The 16,032-nt window shown below is 47.0% G+C and overlaps 1 protein-coding gene across 5 annotated transcripts in view; it reads right to left on the reverse strand.

Moving 5' to 3' along the window:
• Positions 1 to 16,032, reverse strand: part of syne1b (spectrin repeat containing, nuclear envelope 1b) — a 142,230-nt gene that overhangs the window by 52,246 nt on the left and 73,952 nt on the right. For 4 of the 5 annotated variants that reach the window (XM_042329845.1, XM_042329843.1, XM_042329844.1 and 1 more), the window contains 29 exons: positions 15,852 to 16,015; positions 15,011 to 15,155; positions 14,561 to 14,779; positions 13,913 to 14,187; positions 13,460 to 13,625; positions 13,038 to 13,193; positions 12,649 to 12,801; positions 12,291 to 12,473; positions 11,856 to 11,993; positions 11,348 to 11,533; positions 10,955 to 11,077; positions 10,692 to 10,874; positions 10,338 to 10,481; positions 9,941 to 10,120; positions 9,517 to 9,642; positions 8,395 to 8,514; positions 8,104 to 8,265; positions 7,695 to 7,889; positions 7,288 to 7,467; positions 6,132 to 6,335; positions 5,281 to 5,412; positions 4,945 to 5,045; positions 4,581 to 4,734; positions 3,325 to 3,459; positions 2,894 to 3,049; positions 2,331 to 2,540; positions 2,074 to 2,175; positions 453 to 572; positions 105 to 305 (listed from right to left, as the gene is read on the reverse strand). In XM_042329845.1, coding sequence (XP_042185779.1) covers positions 105 to 305; positions 453 to 572; positions 2,074 to 2,175; positions 2,331 to 2,540; positions 2,894 to 3,049; positions 3,325 to 3,459; positions 4,581 to 4,734; positions 4,945 to 5,045; positions 5,281 to 5,412; positions 6,132 to 6,335; positions 7,288 to 7,467; positions 7,695 to 7,889; positions 8,104 to 8,265; positions 8,395 to 8,514; positions 9,517 to 9,642; positions 9,941 to 10,120; positions 10,338 to 10,481; positions 10,692 to 10,874; positions 10,955 to 11,077; positions 11,348 to 11,533; positions 11,856 to 11,993; positions 12,291 to 12,473; positions 12,649 to 12,801; positions 13,038 to 13,193; positions 13,460 to 13,625; positions 13,913 to 14,187; positions 14,561 to 14,779; positions 15,011 to 15,155; positions 15,852 to 16,015 — 4,713 coding nt within the window. The remainder of the gene's footprint in view (positions 1 to 104; positions 306 to 452; positions 573 to 2,073; positions 2,176 to 2,330; positions 2,541 to 2,893; positions 3,050 to 3,324; positions 3,460 to 4,580; positions 4,735 to 4,944; positions 5,046 to 5,280; positions 5,413 to 6,131; positions 6,336 to 7,287; positions 7,468 to 7,694; positions 7,890 to 8,103; positions 8,266 to 8,394; positions 8,515 to 9,516; positions 9,643 to 9,940; positions 10,121 to 10,337; positions 10,482 to 10,691; positions 10,875 to 10,954; positions 11,078 to 11,347; positions 11,534 to 11,855; positions 11,994 to 12,290; positions 12,474 to 12,648; positions 12,802 to 13,037; positions 13,194 to 13,459; positions 13,626 to 13,912; positions 14,188 to 14,560; positions 14,780 to 15,010; positions 15,156 to 15,851; positions 16,016 to 16,032) is intronic. The other variant, XM_042329842.1, reaches the window with a different exon arrangement.

The raw sequence follows: 16,032 nt of genomic DNA on the forward strand, positions 1-16,032 counted from the left end.
CTCTTGAATTGCCTTTTGACAATATACTTACTATGAATATAATTCTTTGTACTATCCAAAATTGCTGTAAATCTGTGAGACTTATATGTAAGGTTAAAGTCTACCTTGTGCTTGTCCAGGAGGATCTGTACTTCCTCCACAGAGCTGGCGATGACCCTCTGGTCGGCAGCCATCTTGTCTTGAGCGGTGTCCACCAGGTCCGCCAGATCCTGTAGAGCCCTCTCATACTGGCCTTTCAGAGCCATGTTCTGGTTCAGGCCGCTACGTCGTGACCCCACCGTCATCACCAGCTCCTCGTAGGTATCCTGGAGGAAGAGGAGGAGGAGAGAGGACAGAGAAGCAGAAGAAGAACACCTCCAGATATGATACGATTCACCAATGCTTAAGCAGTGTTAAAGCAGTGTCTGTGGGTGTCTGTGTGTAAGAACTGTCTGTAAGAAGAGTTCAGATACCTGTAGCGTTAGCAGTTCGTTGGTGGAGATCTGGTCTGCCTGTAGCTCTGCTCCTTTGGTTTTGAGCTGGGTAATCCTCCGCTCAAACTCTCTCAAACTCTCCTCAGCCTCAGCAATGACCTGCAGGAGAGAGCCCAATGCTGGTTAGCATCTTAGACATCCAGATCAAATCAATTTGTATTTGTCAAATGCACCGAATACAACAGGTGTAGACCTTACCGTGAAATGTTTACTTTACAAGCCCTTAACCAACACTGCAGTTCAAGAAATAGTTATGAAAATATTTCCTCAATAATCTAAAGTAAAACATGTAATAACAAACACATTAAAATTACATAACAATAATGAGGCTATATACAGGGGATACCGGTACCGAGTCAATCTGTGGGTGTACAAGTTAGTCAAGGTCATTTGTACATGTAGGTAGGGCTAAAGTGACTATGCATAGATAATAAACAGCGAGTAGCAGCAGTGTAGAAACAAAGGGAAGAGGGGGTCAATGTAAATAGTCCGGATGGCCATTTGATTAATTGTTCAGCAGTCTTAAGGAGCATTTTGGACTTAGACTTGGCGCTCCGGTACTGCTTGCTGTGCGGTAGCAGAGAGAACAGTCTATGACTTGGGTGACTGAAGTCTTTGACTATTTTTGGGGTCTTTCTCTGACACCGCCTAATATATAGGTCCTGGATGGCAGGAAGCTTGGCCCCAGTGATGAATTGGGCCATACGCACTACACTCTGTAGTGCCTTACGGTCAGATGGGGAGCAGTTGCCATACCAGGCGGTGAAGCAGCTTGTCAGAATGCTCTCGATGGTGCAGCTGTATAACTTTGAGGATCTGGGGACCCATGCCAAATCTTTTCAGTCTCCCGAGGGGGAAAAGGTGTTGTTGTGCCCTCTTCACGACTGTCTTAGTGTGTTTGGACCATGATAGTTTAATGCACTTATTGATGAAGCCGATGACTGAGGTGGTATACCCCTCAATGCCATTGGATGAATCCCAGAACAGAATTCCAGTCTGTGCTAGCAAAACAGTCCTGTATAGCGTAGCATTCGCGTCATCTGACCACTTCCGTATTGAGCGAGTCACTGGTACTTCCTGCTTTAGTTTTTGCTTGTAAACCGGAATCAGGAGGATAGAATTAGATTTGCCAATTGGAGGGTGAGGGAGAGCTTTGTATGCGTCTCTGTGTGTGGAGTAAAGGTGGTCTGGAGTTTTTTTCCCTCTGGTTGCACATGTGACATGCTGGTAGAAAGGAAAAACAGATTTAAATTTGCCTGGATTAAAGTCCCCAGCCACTAGGAGCGCCGCTTCAGGATGAGCATTTTCTTCTTTGCTTATGGCTTTATACATCTAGTTGAGAGCGGTCTTAGTGCCAACATCGGTTTGTGGTGGTAAATTAATGGCTACGAATAATATAGATGAGAACTCTCTTGGTAGATAGTGTGGTCTACAGCTGATCATGAGGTACTCTACACCTCAGGAGAGCAATACCTTGAGATTTCTTTAATGTTAGACATTGCTCACCAGAAATGATTGACAAATTCATTTTGGTTATCTTTTATAAGGTCGGTTAAGAAGGAAGTGCCATGTACTCGTGGACTGCCATCACAGATCTTACCTCAAGTTGTTTGGAGGCTGCTCTGTCCGTGGCTCCCGCCAACTTCTGAAGAATCTGGCACTTGGTGTCGGTTAGATCAGTGAGGAGAAGCTGTGACTCCGTCTGCATAAACCAATACAAGATAAAACTCAATGCATAACTGCAAGCTTTTTAGTCCAAGAAGAGTGGATTCCGAAATGGCTCATATGGGGACACGTACACCACATACTCAGTAGCCTAGAGAAATAAAGCATAGAGATTACACCACATAGCCTGACCTGGTAGGCAGTGAGTTCCTCCATCCTGGTCCTCATGTGTTCACAGCGTCGCCCCAGGGCAGAGTCCATAGTCCCTAGCCTCTCTGTCAGACAGTCCAGTGTGTCCTCTAGCAGGGCCTGGTCCTCCCCACACAGCCCTGTAGGTTGGCTCAGGAGACCCCGACTGTGGCTCACCTCCCCATTCACCTCACTGACATCCTTCCCTAAGGCCTGGAGGAAACAGAGATGACAAAGTCACCAAACATGCACGGTACCAGGTGATACACAGGAATGGAGGAAGGCTTGGAAGGAGTCTTTTTTTTGCTCCCTCCCCCTTCCCCTTGGCCCTAACTCCATGTTTGCAGATATCTCCGGTGGAAGCAATACGGTGGAAGCTCCACCACTGCAGCACTTATCAGATCCTTCAGATCTGCAAACATCGAAGGGCAAGGGGAGTGATTGCAGGACCAGAGGACTGTTTCTGAAGACCATGATCACATTTTGAGATGATATAACACTAGGAGAGCAGACGTTGTGTGCTTTACACAAAGGGATGTTACTATTCAGGTGTTGCAGTGGCCTACCTCCTGGTTTTGTAGCTGTGTCTCAGCGTTCTCGGCCAGCAGGGCAGCACCAGAGAAGAGGGTGTTCTCTACATCATCCAGCCAGGAGGAGGTAGCTGACACGGCTTGGTAGAGCTGCTGCTCCATTGGCATCACCTGGCCCTCAGAGGCCCTAGTCTGAGATACCAGGGTTAGCGTCAATTCCATTTCAATACAGTCAATCAAGGACGTGAGCTCAAATTTCGTTTGAATTCCATCAATTTAAGAAGTAAACTGAAATTCCCATTACAATTCAGTCAATTCAGATGAAATGGAATTGGCCCCATCCCTGATAGATACAGTGCATAGTTGTCTTGTATATTTCCATGCATAAACATAATTTAACAGCCGAAAACAAGGACAACCTACAGTACAATAACAGGGTGGGATGTTATAGTGTTGTTATAACCTACCTGAGAAGACATCTCCTCCATTGTCTGGCTGAAACCATTATATAACGTCTTCAGTGAAGACTTGTCCTCTGTTTTATCTGTCTCTCCTTTAAACAGGGTCCCAGAGGTGGTCACTCTGGCCGTTCTGGAGTAAACCTGGAACAGAGTATGACCACTGTCACTGTCAGACGAGGTCCCTGTACTGTACCTCAGAGCAGGGCTGGCCCTAGCCTTTTGGGGGCCCTGAGCGATTTGGTTTGGGAGTAGAAAAACATTTTAGTGGCCTCCTCTTGAAGGCGGAGAGAAAAATGCAAAAGTTTAAGTTAATTTACTGCAATTCTACACATTTTGGCATGGGGCAAAGAGAACATTTTTGCAATTTTATAACAAATAAATAGCTCCCGAGTGGTGCAGCGGTCTAAGGCACTGTATCTCAGGGCAAGAGGCATCACTACAGTCCCATAAACTTTGATTTGATTTGAGGTTCGAATCCAGGCTGTATCACATCCGGCCGTGATTGGGAGTCCCATAGGGCGGTGCACAACTGGCCCATCGTCATCCGGGTTTGGCCCAGGTAGGCCGTCATTGTAAATAAGAATTTGTCCTTAGCTGACTTGCCTAGTTTTACCATGGGACAGAGATTTTTTTTCTCAGTTTTAAAGCTAATTTCCTGCAATTCTACATATTTCTCCATGACTTATGCCATGTTAATATGATATCTGAGTGAGAGTGACTAGCAAAATCAATGTGGGCCCCTGTCACGCCTACTCCCGCTCCCCCTCCCCAGTGCTCGACGTCACCGGTCTACTAACCACCCGTCCTGGCAACCATCGTTATGCAGACCTGCTCCCCATCATTACGCACACCTGGACTTCATTATCCCTTTGATTACCTTCCCTTTATTTTACCCCTCAGTAGCCTCAGTCATCAGGCAGTATTGGTTTGTTTTCATTCACATTCTGCAGTCTTCTCATGTTTGGTTTATCTGCATTTATCATTATTAAACTCACCTTCTGCACCTGCTTCCTGACTCCCGACGTATACATAACTGCCCCCTGGAGGTCAGGGCCCCTGAGCACGTGCCCTGCGTCAGTATTTGGCCATGATTACTACAAGTTTAGATAGCTGGCTAAACTAACTTGCTAACTCTCTGTCATGGCTAATTGAGTGACTATCAGTGACTGACATAACAGAAAAACTGCTGATGCACAACCAAAAATAACTGGTTGTAATCTGGTTTTGGCCGCTGGGATAGGTGTTGACGGTGGGGTCAGTACCGGTTGCTTGTTGTCTTGCTCCAGGGTTTTCTGTAGGAGCTGGAGTTTGGTACTGAGCTCTTTCCTCAGGCTCTCCCACCTCTGTCTCATCTGCTGCTGGGCAGCCCGGGTCTCTCTCTCCTGCAGGAGCTCCGGAGAGAAGGGCTCTGTCATACTGCAGACAAAAGAATAGACGGAATATGATATAACATAAAAACATTACACAGAGGATAAGGCCTATTGGCCTCTGGTAATTCAAAATAAACTGTCAGAACCCTGTGCTGTTGTGTTAAAGTGGATTCACGTTACTACTTTGTAATAAAGCATCACAAAGTAAAGCATCACAAAGGCAGAGCCTTTCATGGCCATACCTGACATACCATACCTGACACTGCTGGGTGAGGCCTGCTGGATCAGGATCTCCTCGCCTCTACTGGCTACTGACTGGAGCAGCTTCTTCTGCTCTGCTAGCTGCTCCTCCAGCTCCTAAACAACAAGGCACAAACATGACCACTCTTAACAGCAATGACTTCTCTTTGAATGGATGAATGCATGAATGAATGAAGGAAGTAAGGAAGGAAGGAAGGAAGGAAGGAAGGACGGAAAGAAGGAATGAAGGAAGGAACAAATGAACAAACACACAAACAACCAAACAAAACAAAGATCCTGCACTGGCATGGCAGCAGTAGTGCGATGGTGTGTTTGAGAGTGACTACCCTACCCTCTGTCTCTGGAGGCTGTCCTGGTGATGTTGTGAGCGTGTGGTACGGGCCTGGGCCAGCCAGTCCTGTACACTGGGCCCCGGAGACAGGCTAGAGTCAGACTCATTGTTCTCCTGGTCCTGCAGGAAGCCCTTGGTGAAGGACACAAGCAGAGAGAGGGTTACTTATGGAAACAATAGTGAGAAAAATGACAAGAGAAATGGTTATTCATGTAAGGATTCGTTTGATTCACATCTTGACAACAAGACCGAACAACCATCAAGGCTGGTGAGGATTACAAGTCATTTGATTATAAGTCAATTCCTTATTTAGATTTTTAAACCTCAAACAATAGAGTGGTTGAAATAATTCAAGCAAATTTTTATGCAATCCAGTTCACCCAATCATATCCCTGCACACATCAGCCACAATAAAGAATAGTAGATGACAAACAGGGACCATGTCAAAGACAGAAGACATTACATTAAAGGCTCAGAACAGACATTACATGTACATGCTTCCTCAATGGGCCTTTCAGCTCCTGAAAAGCATCCCATGCTAGAGTGGCCTGCAGGACAAACAAGGTGAAGGCATAGGCTTTAGCGCTGTGGTCTAACATGATCCAAGAGACCTGGACTTGAACACAGTCGGTCACATAAGCGACCAGGCACCTCAGTAAACACTGTCTGCAGTCAAATTGAAATAATTATTCTAAAGAGGACTCAGTTTCAGACGCGGAGATGACTGTAGCAGTAGCCAGGTCCCAGATCTACCAGGCTACTAGTACATTCCTCTCCGCAGATAAATCCGGCAGCACCTTTTACTGTAGTAGTAAGCTACAGGGCAGGTATCCAGAAGCAGCCTGACTCACCTGAATGTTGATGTGTTTGTTCTGCAGCATCTTCTGCAGCTCCAGCAGACTTCCCTTCAGCGTCCGCAGCTTCCTGGCCAGCTGCTCAGCGTCCTCCCTCATGTCCATCCGCGTCTCCTGCCTCCCCTCCAGCAACAGACTCTCGCTCCGCATGGTCAGCTCCGACAGGGCCACCACCTTCTGCTCAATCTCCTGCAGCATGTTCTGGAGCAGCAGGAGGAGAGAGGCCATCTCAAACATGGTGCTGGATACCAGGCAGGCCCTGCCCGCAAGGCAGCTTCAGTCAACGGGGCCTCCAGTCCCAGGGTCAGTATAGACCCCTTCAGAAGACCAAGCAGCAGGTCTCTGTAGGTACTGTCCTGCTCTCATTGTAGGTCCACCTCCCTACCAACACCCTCGCCTCCAGCACAGCCCAACACACCAACACTAATCCTTCACGTCGCATGCTCAAGATCAAAAATATAGATTCACCAAGTGGCCTGGACTGTTGTAGACCCTTGTAATGAAAAGATCCAAAGCTACCACAGATGTCCCATAGTAAATGCTTCCTCAAAGATCCGTGCACAAAGGAGATTCCTCCATATATAGACCCATATCCTGTGTGTATGTGTATCGGTAAGTTGAACAGGTTTCAACTCCCCGCTTCCCTCCTCTCCTCAGTTGGTATTCCTACTTGGATATTCTAGCAGGCTGATCCAGCTCCACCACCAACACCAACACCAATCCCTGCAGTCGGAATCTATTAATCTAGCAAATAAGGCCTCCCACCTGAAGACACGGCCCCATGCAGTCACACAGAAGACATCTGCATAATCTGCTTAACTAGACTAGTGTTACAGACGCTTAGGAACCTTACCAAGCCTCTGAAGGCAGCCCTGCCCTCTAACACTGCTGCTAATACTCTTGTTTACTGCTGCCAGGTTCCTACCCCTCCCGGGTGGATCCATATGTGGCAGGCAGGATCAAAAAGGGGAGTTATAGTGGTATTTAATAATTGGATGTTAAATGAGCAGTTGTGTAAAAGGGGAAAACGCATGTGACTCACGGAGGAGCTTTTACATAAAGGGTCTCTGTCTGCGTTCGTGCATATGGGCGTCTGTGCGTATGTGTGTGCGTGGGCGTGAGTAACCGCCAGTAGGGGGTACTCTGTTCTAACCTGGCAGTCTATGAGCTGCTCCTCCATGTCCTCCTCATCCTCCTTAACGCTAGGCTGGAGGAAGGTTGTGAGTGCAGAGCGGGTGCTGAGCAGCCAGTGGTCCATCTGGTCAGCCTGGTCGAGGTAGTGTTGTAAGGCCTGCTCTTGACGCTGCTCCTCTAGATGGTCAGTCGCACGTTCCTGGACAGGGAATCACAAGACACCACATGAAGTAAGGCCAGACACAGCTTGTTGTCATGTTCGTGAACCTCTTGACCCCTCAACAAACATGTTTTTAATGGCCCTCTCGTGATGAGCCTGACCTAAGACACTCAAATACAGCTAAATGAAATTAAGAAGTGGAAGTGCACCTATCCGAACAAAAATATAAAAGAGAGAGAGAAAAGGTATTGGGAGCATCACTGTACCTCCAGAAGCTGTCGTTTCCCTGTGGCCTTCATATGTATGGTGGCCATCCTCTCAGCCAGGACAGTGAGGGTGGACTGCATGGCTAGCCGGTCGGCCATGTCCGAGTCCACAGCATCAGTACCCAGCTCCTCTGAGAAGCTGGTCTGCAGCTTGTCTATATCCTCCTGCAGACTCTGGATCTCCTCACCCATGGCCTGGTAGAGGGAATAACAGTATTTAGTTATGATGGGAAGACATTGAGTCATGAGTATACTGAGATGTTACACAGGATTTCTGCCTCGAGCAGGAATGTTTGTTTTTTGAGCATTTCGAGATGTCAAATAGGATTACTGCCTTGTGGAAATTGGTATCTTGAGCATAGCGGAATGTTACATAAGACTTCCCTAAGCAATACTGATTCTCCCTTACCTGATGGGCTTCCATATGACTGTCTGTGCTCCTGTCAGCCTCCAGTGGCTCGTTGAGTTTGGCCTCTAAGGACTCCATCTTAGAGGAAATAGACTGGAGAGAACCCTGGTAGCGCTGCTGCTTCTCCAACGCTTCGTACAGAGTCCTCTGCTTCTCACTGATCTGTAAATGGAAGGATAGGAACTAGGTAGCAGGCAGACCTTGGCCCAAAAGAATGGTACTTCACAGTTTATTTGTAAATACACTTCCCTAAATAACCGATTAAATGTTTAATCGATATGCATTGAGTACCACATTCTTCAAGGTCTCCCAGGAGCGTTGCAGGTCATCGAAGTTGGCCACAGATTCAAATGTCGGGTCATATAGCTCCTGTATGGGGGCTCTGGTGAGGGTGGCTCGTCCCAGTCCCATCTGAAAGAAAACACGAGCAACAAATACAGAGAAGCATCACAATGTTACTCGGTGTATAGGTAGATACACAATAAGGTAAGTGGTCAGGACCTGGTTGCATAAAACACCTTAAATGAATTTCCCCCCTTATCTATTCCCTTAAAGTTTCCTTAACTTTAAGTCAGTTGCACAAAATATTTTAAGGAGAATTCCCCCCTTAAATTAGGTGAAAAAGTTAAGGGTGCCCATGAGGTCCATTAACTGCAATGTAAATAGCATTGGTGGAGTTGAATGTTGCTTTCATCTGCTCTGGGTTCCAAAAGAAAAGCATCAACCGGCTAGCTACTTACTTTAGCTAGCTAAACAATGGAAAGTGCACAATCCATGGCTACTGAGCTAGCTGGCTAGTTAGCTATGTCCTCTGTAAACTAGCTTGACGTGCTAGAAAGTAATATAAAGTTCGGAAAGAAATGTGCTACAAGAAACGGGATTTTATTATCTTCTGGAGCAATTTGGTTATCCTGTCTTGATTGTAGAAGTTCTATGTTGCTATCTCAAAAAATAAAAAAATAAAAGCAATCTCTTTGATGAGAAGTTGTCAGTGAATCAGGCCGTCTCCACGGTAACCAGATACTCTTTCAGCCATACCGGCCTTCAAACTACTGTAAGACCCCTTAACATATGCCCTTACCTAAGGAAATATTTGAGGGGCTCTATGCAACGCCCTTAAACATTCCTTAAGGTAAACCCTTAAGGGAAACACCTAAGATGTTTTATGCAACTGGGCCCAGGCCCTTAATGGAGAAGTACAGAAGCCTTGCTATGCATTAATCTGTGCTAATGCAATGCATTTAATTTGAGGCATACAGGATGACAGGATATGGAGATGTATCTCATATCTCATGGTCTGCAGCTAGAGTAGAGCGAGAGCGAGAGAGAGAGAGAGAGAGAGAGAGAGAGAGAGAGAAAGAGCTCAGTAGGTGATGCCCGAGTGTGAGTGATGGGAGAGGGAGTGCAACAGACCTGGGAGTGAGTGATGGGAGAGGGGGAGCGACAGACAGGAGGAGAGGAGATCTCACTGTTGGTGCCCTCCTCCCCAGACTCCTCCGTGACAGGGGACAGGAGGGTGTGACAGCGGCCAGCTGTCATCTGATCACACCATAGGATCAGAGTTAGACAGAACAGACAGACAGAGCATCCAGGTTTTAATCAGAAAACACATGCAGAGAAGATTGTGTGAATTTGTTAAAAGTCCACCACAGAGAGTGGAGTCTTTCAGACAGACATCATGCTAGCTCGAGATTTGATAAAGGGTCACAGGATTAACAGAGGAGTGATTTGCCTGAGTTAGTTAATAAACCAAAAAAAAAACATGCTGTACAATTAGTAAACTCGTATCGTTTACCACATCGATAAGCTCGATTGGGGAGGGGAGTTGGCCTCTCACCATGACTACAGAGGGTTTGTGTGTGTCTCCATCCAGGTCCTCCTCAGTAAGCCCCGCCCCCTCCGTGTCACTCACAGTGAGCAGCATGGTGGCGTGCTTGGCCTTCACAGCAAGCATCTTACACTTAGAGTTCAGACTGGCTATCTGTTCCTGGTAACCCTTGATCTTCTGGGCCAGGTCCTGTTAGAAACATCCCGATCACGGTCAGTGGTTATGGTGACAACAGGGGAACAAAGCATCCATATAGTCCTAACATTTTACAGCTTAACTAGTGTCCTTTTTGTCGTTGTTGTTTTTTTGCTTTGGGTACTTAGTTGTTCCTACCAGCACCTGGACCTAGAGGTTTTCACAATTCTGCATTCCTTTCCATTGGTAATGCTACAGTATGTAGAAGTACCTCATGGTGTAGGATCTGAGCCTGCAGCTCCTGGATGTTGCTGGTGGGAATGGGTCGGTCCTGGATGACTCTGTGGGCATCCTCTATCAGCCCCTGGAGGTGCCTCACCTCCTGCTCATACTGCTCATACTGCACAACAGCCTCCTACAGAAGGGACAAGAAATCAAGGAATGTTGATACTGGTGCACAATGTAGGAGGTCAACTGCTCTTGGCTTGCAGGTGTGGCCAACCGGATTCAAACCGTGACTTTCTGTGTTCCTCAAAACCTAGCCATTAGCTCAGGGGAACTAACACAAGTCTTCAGTCACAGGCAATCGAATGAATTATTCATGATTGTGCTGTGGCCTCCCTACCTGTAGAATGTTGCACTGCTGTATTGCGACATGCTGCAGCTGGCTGGCCTCCTGCTGTAGGCCCAGTGCCGTGCGACAGATAGCCAGGCCAGGCATCACCTCCTCTGGGACGCGCAGGGCGCTCTGACACAGCTGCACCGCCTGCACCTGCTGCTTGAAGCCCTCCATCTCCGACAGAAGACGCTAGGAAAACAGACAGGAGGGAACGTCACATTCTCCGCAGCAGCAGCAGCAGCAGCAGCAGCAGAAGAAGGAGTAGTTACCTGTCTCTGGGCCAGTTGTTCCTTGAGACTCTGTCGGGCCAACTCAGGAGAGGTCAGTGTAACTTGGACCTGTTCCAGAGCAACATGTAGGGTCTTCACCTCGTACTCCAGACGCTCCATACTCTGAGAGGACGACACAGGACACACACACAGGTTTATCTCAGAACCCAGAATCAAATCTTCTGAGGGCTAGCTGGCTAGCTAATCAAGTCATGCTAACCGTCTGTCACTACACACAGGTCAATCAATCAAATATATTTGTACGTACAGGTGAGAATAACACTGAGATGCTAAAAGCTATTTGACCGTCTGAGACTAACAACAATGCTAGAGTGAAAACAGATGCTAGGCTAAAATGCAAGGTCAGCGCATACAGTATGTCTGAGTCAGTACCTTGGCTGCGTCCTGTAGGCTCTGCAGTCGTGTCCTGATGGTCTGCTGGAGCTCCTCGGTGTTGCGGCTGAGCTCACACACCTGCTGGGACATGTTCTCCGTCTGCAGCACCTCAGATAGCAGATCCACCTTCTCTCCCATGGCCTGCAGGTCCCCATGGAGCTCCCGGGACTCACGCAGCACAGACTGATGGGACGGGGAGGGGAGGGGGAAAGCACAACACAGGCAATGAATGGAATAAGAAGACACTGTTTTTGAAAAAAAAAAAGGGCCAACCAGTGATGGATGGACCCTAAGAGGTGCCGGTAAATAAGAAAAGAAGTAACATCCTGGAGGGATAATGATAGGAGACAGGAGAACAGAACACATGTTTATTTCCTTACACACAGAAACACCACCAGTATTGTTGAAGATGGTACAGTGGAAGTGAACAGTGAGAGTTTCATACAGTCTCTATCAGCATTTCAATCCGGTAACTCTACATGTGTTTATTCATGTCTCCACCCACCTGGTACATCCTTATTTGCTCCTGCAGATGAGGGGAGGAGTTCCAGATGATGTTGGCCCTCACCAGGCCCTTGGCTTTCTCCGACCACCTCACTATGAAGTCCAGCATCTCACTGTACTCCTCTAGATGGGCATCGGCCTAGACAGGTGAGATAACAGAGAGGAATTGAGGAACCAGGGAACAACAGCAGGGAAATCCATACTTTAATGACACTGACAATGTATGGGTAATGTACGTTTATGGTATAAATAGCACCTTTTACAATTAAAAGTCAAATGGCCCCATATAAACATTTTGGGCTGGGCAACACAGTACATTAATGCCACCTCTTCAGTGTAACAACAACATTGTTAAAACAACAACAGTGTAACAACAAGACTTCTCATGTATATTGTGTTTTCCCCCCTCAAAACATTTATACAATTGGTTCCTAACCTTTTTGAGCCAAATGGTTCTACACTCGGCCAGTCGGGCAGTGTGGTGGTGGATGTCTCCTAACTTGTCTATGGCATCGCTCAGCTGTTTGGCCAAGACGGGGTTCCGTCTGCCGAACTCATGGACCGCAGCATCCAGCTCTGAGAGAGTCCGACGACAGCTCTCCAGGTCATTACAAAGACACTGAGGAGAGGAGAGAAACTCTGGGTTAAACGGACTGACCAAGATAGCAGCTCTGGGTGCTCATTCACTTTTGTATGTATTTCAGTTTACTTCCTGAATTGATTGAATTGACAAGAAATTGACCCCAAACCCTTATTCAGAGTCATATGCATGAGCATCTTCAGCTCCCGCTCACCTTGGTCTCGTCTTTAGCGTGTTCGACATCACTGGCTTTGTCTTTGAGTCTGGTGGAGATGGCTTTCATCTTCTCCGACACGTCATGGATCCTGGAACTGAAGTCCTCCTTGATGTCTCTCGTCTTCTGAATCTCTCTCTCTTTGGATAGAACCTTAAGAAATTCAGAAGAGAAACGTACAAACTTAACCCTGTAATAACTTCTCTATTTCTTAGCATTTACATTAGTAAAAGATACAGTAGTTGACGTAGTAGACCGGACACAGATTAAGCCTAAGCAATTTTAATCGAGATTCTCCATTGAACATGCTTTTTAGTTCATGGCTAGGCTTAATCTGTGTCCAGGAAACTGGCCCAGTGAGAAATAGCAAGCGCTAGATAGTCCGGTACCTGGTCCTCGATGGCCCCCAGTGCAAGCGACACCTCAGCCAGCTGCATGGAGATCTCTGAGGGCAGGATGGTGTACAGGTCCAGATACTTGCTCTGCTGCTGCTCAGCTATCTTATCCAAATGCTGACGGTACCCGATCACATCACTGTGCACCACCTGTACAATACATAAGAGAAACATGGTCATGCACATGTACCAAGACTCAAAAACAAGCCACTCACATAACAATTCTTTAATTTACGCCATAGCTAGCCTTGATCCCAGCCTGAGACTACGTCTTAGCACACAGTAGTACTTGATACAACAATTGAGTAAATGCATAAAGGAATTTTGCATTTGCAAAAATGGCAAAAAAGGATGTGATCATGTGTTAGATTGTGTTTACTCAATCTCTAGTTCCATAGGGTTCGTCAGCGGCTTACCTCCAGCTCCTGTAGCAGAGCATCTATATCTGGGGTAGGGTTGAGAAGCAGCTCCCTGGTCTCCTGGATCCAGGCTTTGACCACACTCAGGTTCTTCTCCACCTCCTCTCTATCCCTCAGCTCCATCCCAGCCTGGCTACGCTTGGTACGCGCCTGCTGCAGCAGACTGGTGGAGAGACATAAAACCACTCAGCTCCATTATTCTGTTCCTAAGATATTTGAACTGTTTTTGAACTGGAGCATTGGGAAATACAGAAGACACTTTTTCACTTGTAACTAAATGGACAATTATCTCTCTTATTCTGTTCAATGCAAACAACAACTGATCTAATTCCTGAGTTGCCAATCCATCTGTTATGCAAATGCTAAACATAGGCTCGATTGCCAGACTCATGGAGCTCCACAGCGGCTGTGGGAAGAGACCACGCAAAACCTAACAATCTTGATCTGCACCTTTCCATGCGGTCTTGTACAGCTCTGATCTCCTTGAGACTGGGCAGTTCGTCCTGTTCGGAGGTGGGGGATGGTGAGGGGACCTCCACGTCATGGAGCAGGCTGAGGGCGTACTGACGCAGCAGGGTGAGGGAGGACAGCTCCCTCTCCATGTCCTGGATCAGCAGCTCATGCTGGTCCAACACAGACTGCAAGGTAGCCTTGGAGGCCTTCTCCACAGCACAGTCTATCACACGGCTCTGAAGCTCGTCCACCATGTTCCTCAGCTTCACCATCTGAAAGGAACACAGGTGGGGGAAATCTAGACAGTGCGCTGAACCTGTAATGACTTGTTTATAAAGCATCATTGTTAGCTTCTACTATGGAGTAGTGTACACTCTTTAGAGAAGACTTTACGGCAGACAGCAACAAAGGGCATAAGGGGAACAAATAAATAATCCAGCAAGTGCTGATAGTATACTGTTTAGAACCCTTTCAGTCAGTATACTGCACAACGGACAGCTATGAGGATTGCACTCTTGTCCCCCTAACTGTGTTGTACCTCGTACCTCCTTAGGGAACAGGAGTTATATTCATGGACTTAGGTTGATATTATGGTCTTCTCCACTGTTTATTCGCGAACCCATGTTTCTGTGTAGCCTACTATACCTTCTCCCTGAAGGTCCTCCACTCCTGGGCCGTGTCCTCTAGGACCCTCTCCTGCCCTCGTGCTACGCTGCGTAACCGGGTCCAGCGCTGCCACACCGTGGTCATGGAGCGGCTGATGGTGGCCTTGCTGGCGTCACTACCCACCAGCTCCAGCTGGGATGCCTGCTCCTCCAGCCCGGTCAGCTTCTCCTGGAACCCATTCACCATCGACACCAGGGACTGGCAGGGAGGGAGGAGAGGAGGAAATATACACACAAGAGAAGAGTCGCGGTCCGGTCGCATATTATGGGTGTTCATAAATAAAGTCTAATCATTACTTCTTTGTGCTTTGATTACTAAAGATGAATGTACAATGACGCCATCATGTGGCTAATTATGCGGCCATGAGCAAAATGTATCAAGTAATGTAAAAGTCAAAACAGAAGAAAATCTTTATTTTCCCATGGTTACCCTATGACTCCTGAGCTTCTCCTCTGCCTCCAGAAAGGTGGCAGCCTTGGCGGTGGAGAACTCAGTCAGCTTCTTCTCTGCCTCGTTCATCAGTTCAATCACTGTCTGCCTCGTCTCCTGGTAGGACTTCCACTGGGCAACACAGCTAGGGACAACACAGGACAGTCAATTTAATTCAATTCCATTCCAACTTTATTGTACCAGTAAGGAAATGCATGGTGCAGCCAAGTATTTACAGAATCATTTTAAGCATTAAGGCCAAGGAGATGTGGTATATGGGCAATATACCACGGCTAGACCACGGCTGGGGGCTGTTCTTATGCATGACACAATAAAGCCATTGGCTGTGCTATATTGTCCATATACCACAAACCCTGAGGTACCTTTTTGCTATTATAAAACTGGTTAGAATATAATAGCAATAACAGTAAAAAGCTACTTTTTTGTCATACACGTAATACATGGTCTGATATACCACGGCTTTCAGCCAACAAGCATTCAGGGCTCAAACCATCCAGTTTATAAAACACAATATGCACTTCATTGTGTTGGAGGGAAGCATGTGTTGAAGGGGATTTAATGTCTTAGTTTCAATTGAGTAACAACGTCACGATGACGGCGATCACTTTAAGACAATCCAATCAGTTCTGTCTGTGTTATATTAACACTAAATTGCCCATCTCTGCACCAAGGTCTCTCTCTCTGTATTCAACACTTGTAAAACCATATTGTCCATGCACAAATGGTTTTAAGTCGCTTTGGATGAAAGTGTCCACTAAATGGCATATATTATATGTCCATATGTTGATTACAATTTACAATTATCCTTTACTTCCTGTACCTGATCAGGACGTCCTGATGACACTGCAGCTGATCTCGGACCTCCACTCCTCTCTGCTGAGCAGACTCCACACTCAGCCTAAGCTGCTCCTTGGCTGAAGGGTTAACCAGGTTCTCCAGCTGGGGGGGCAGAGCCTCCAACTCCTGCAGGTGGCCCAAGAACTCCTACCACGAGGCACAGG

Source organism: Oncorhynchus tshawytscha, linkage group LG11 (genome assembly GCF_018296145.1).
Source record: "Oncorhynchus tshawytscha isolate Ot180627B linkage group LG11, Otsh_v2.0, whole genome shotgun sequence".
NCBI lineage: Eukaryota > Metazoa > Chordata > Actinopteri > Salmoniformes > Salmonidae > Oncorhynchus > Oncorhynchus tshawytscha.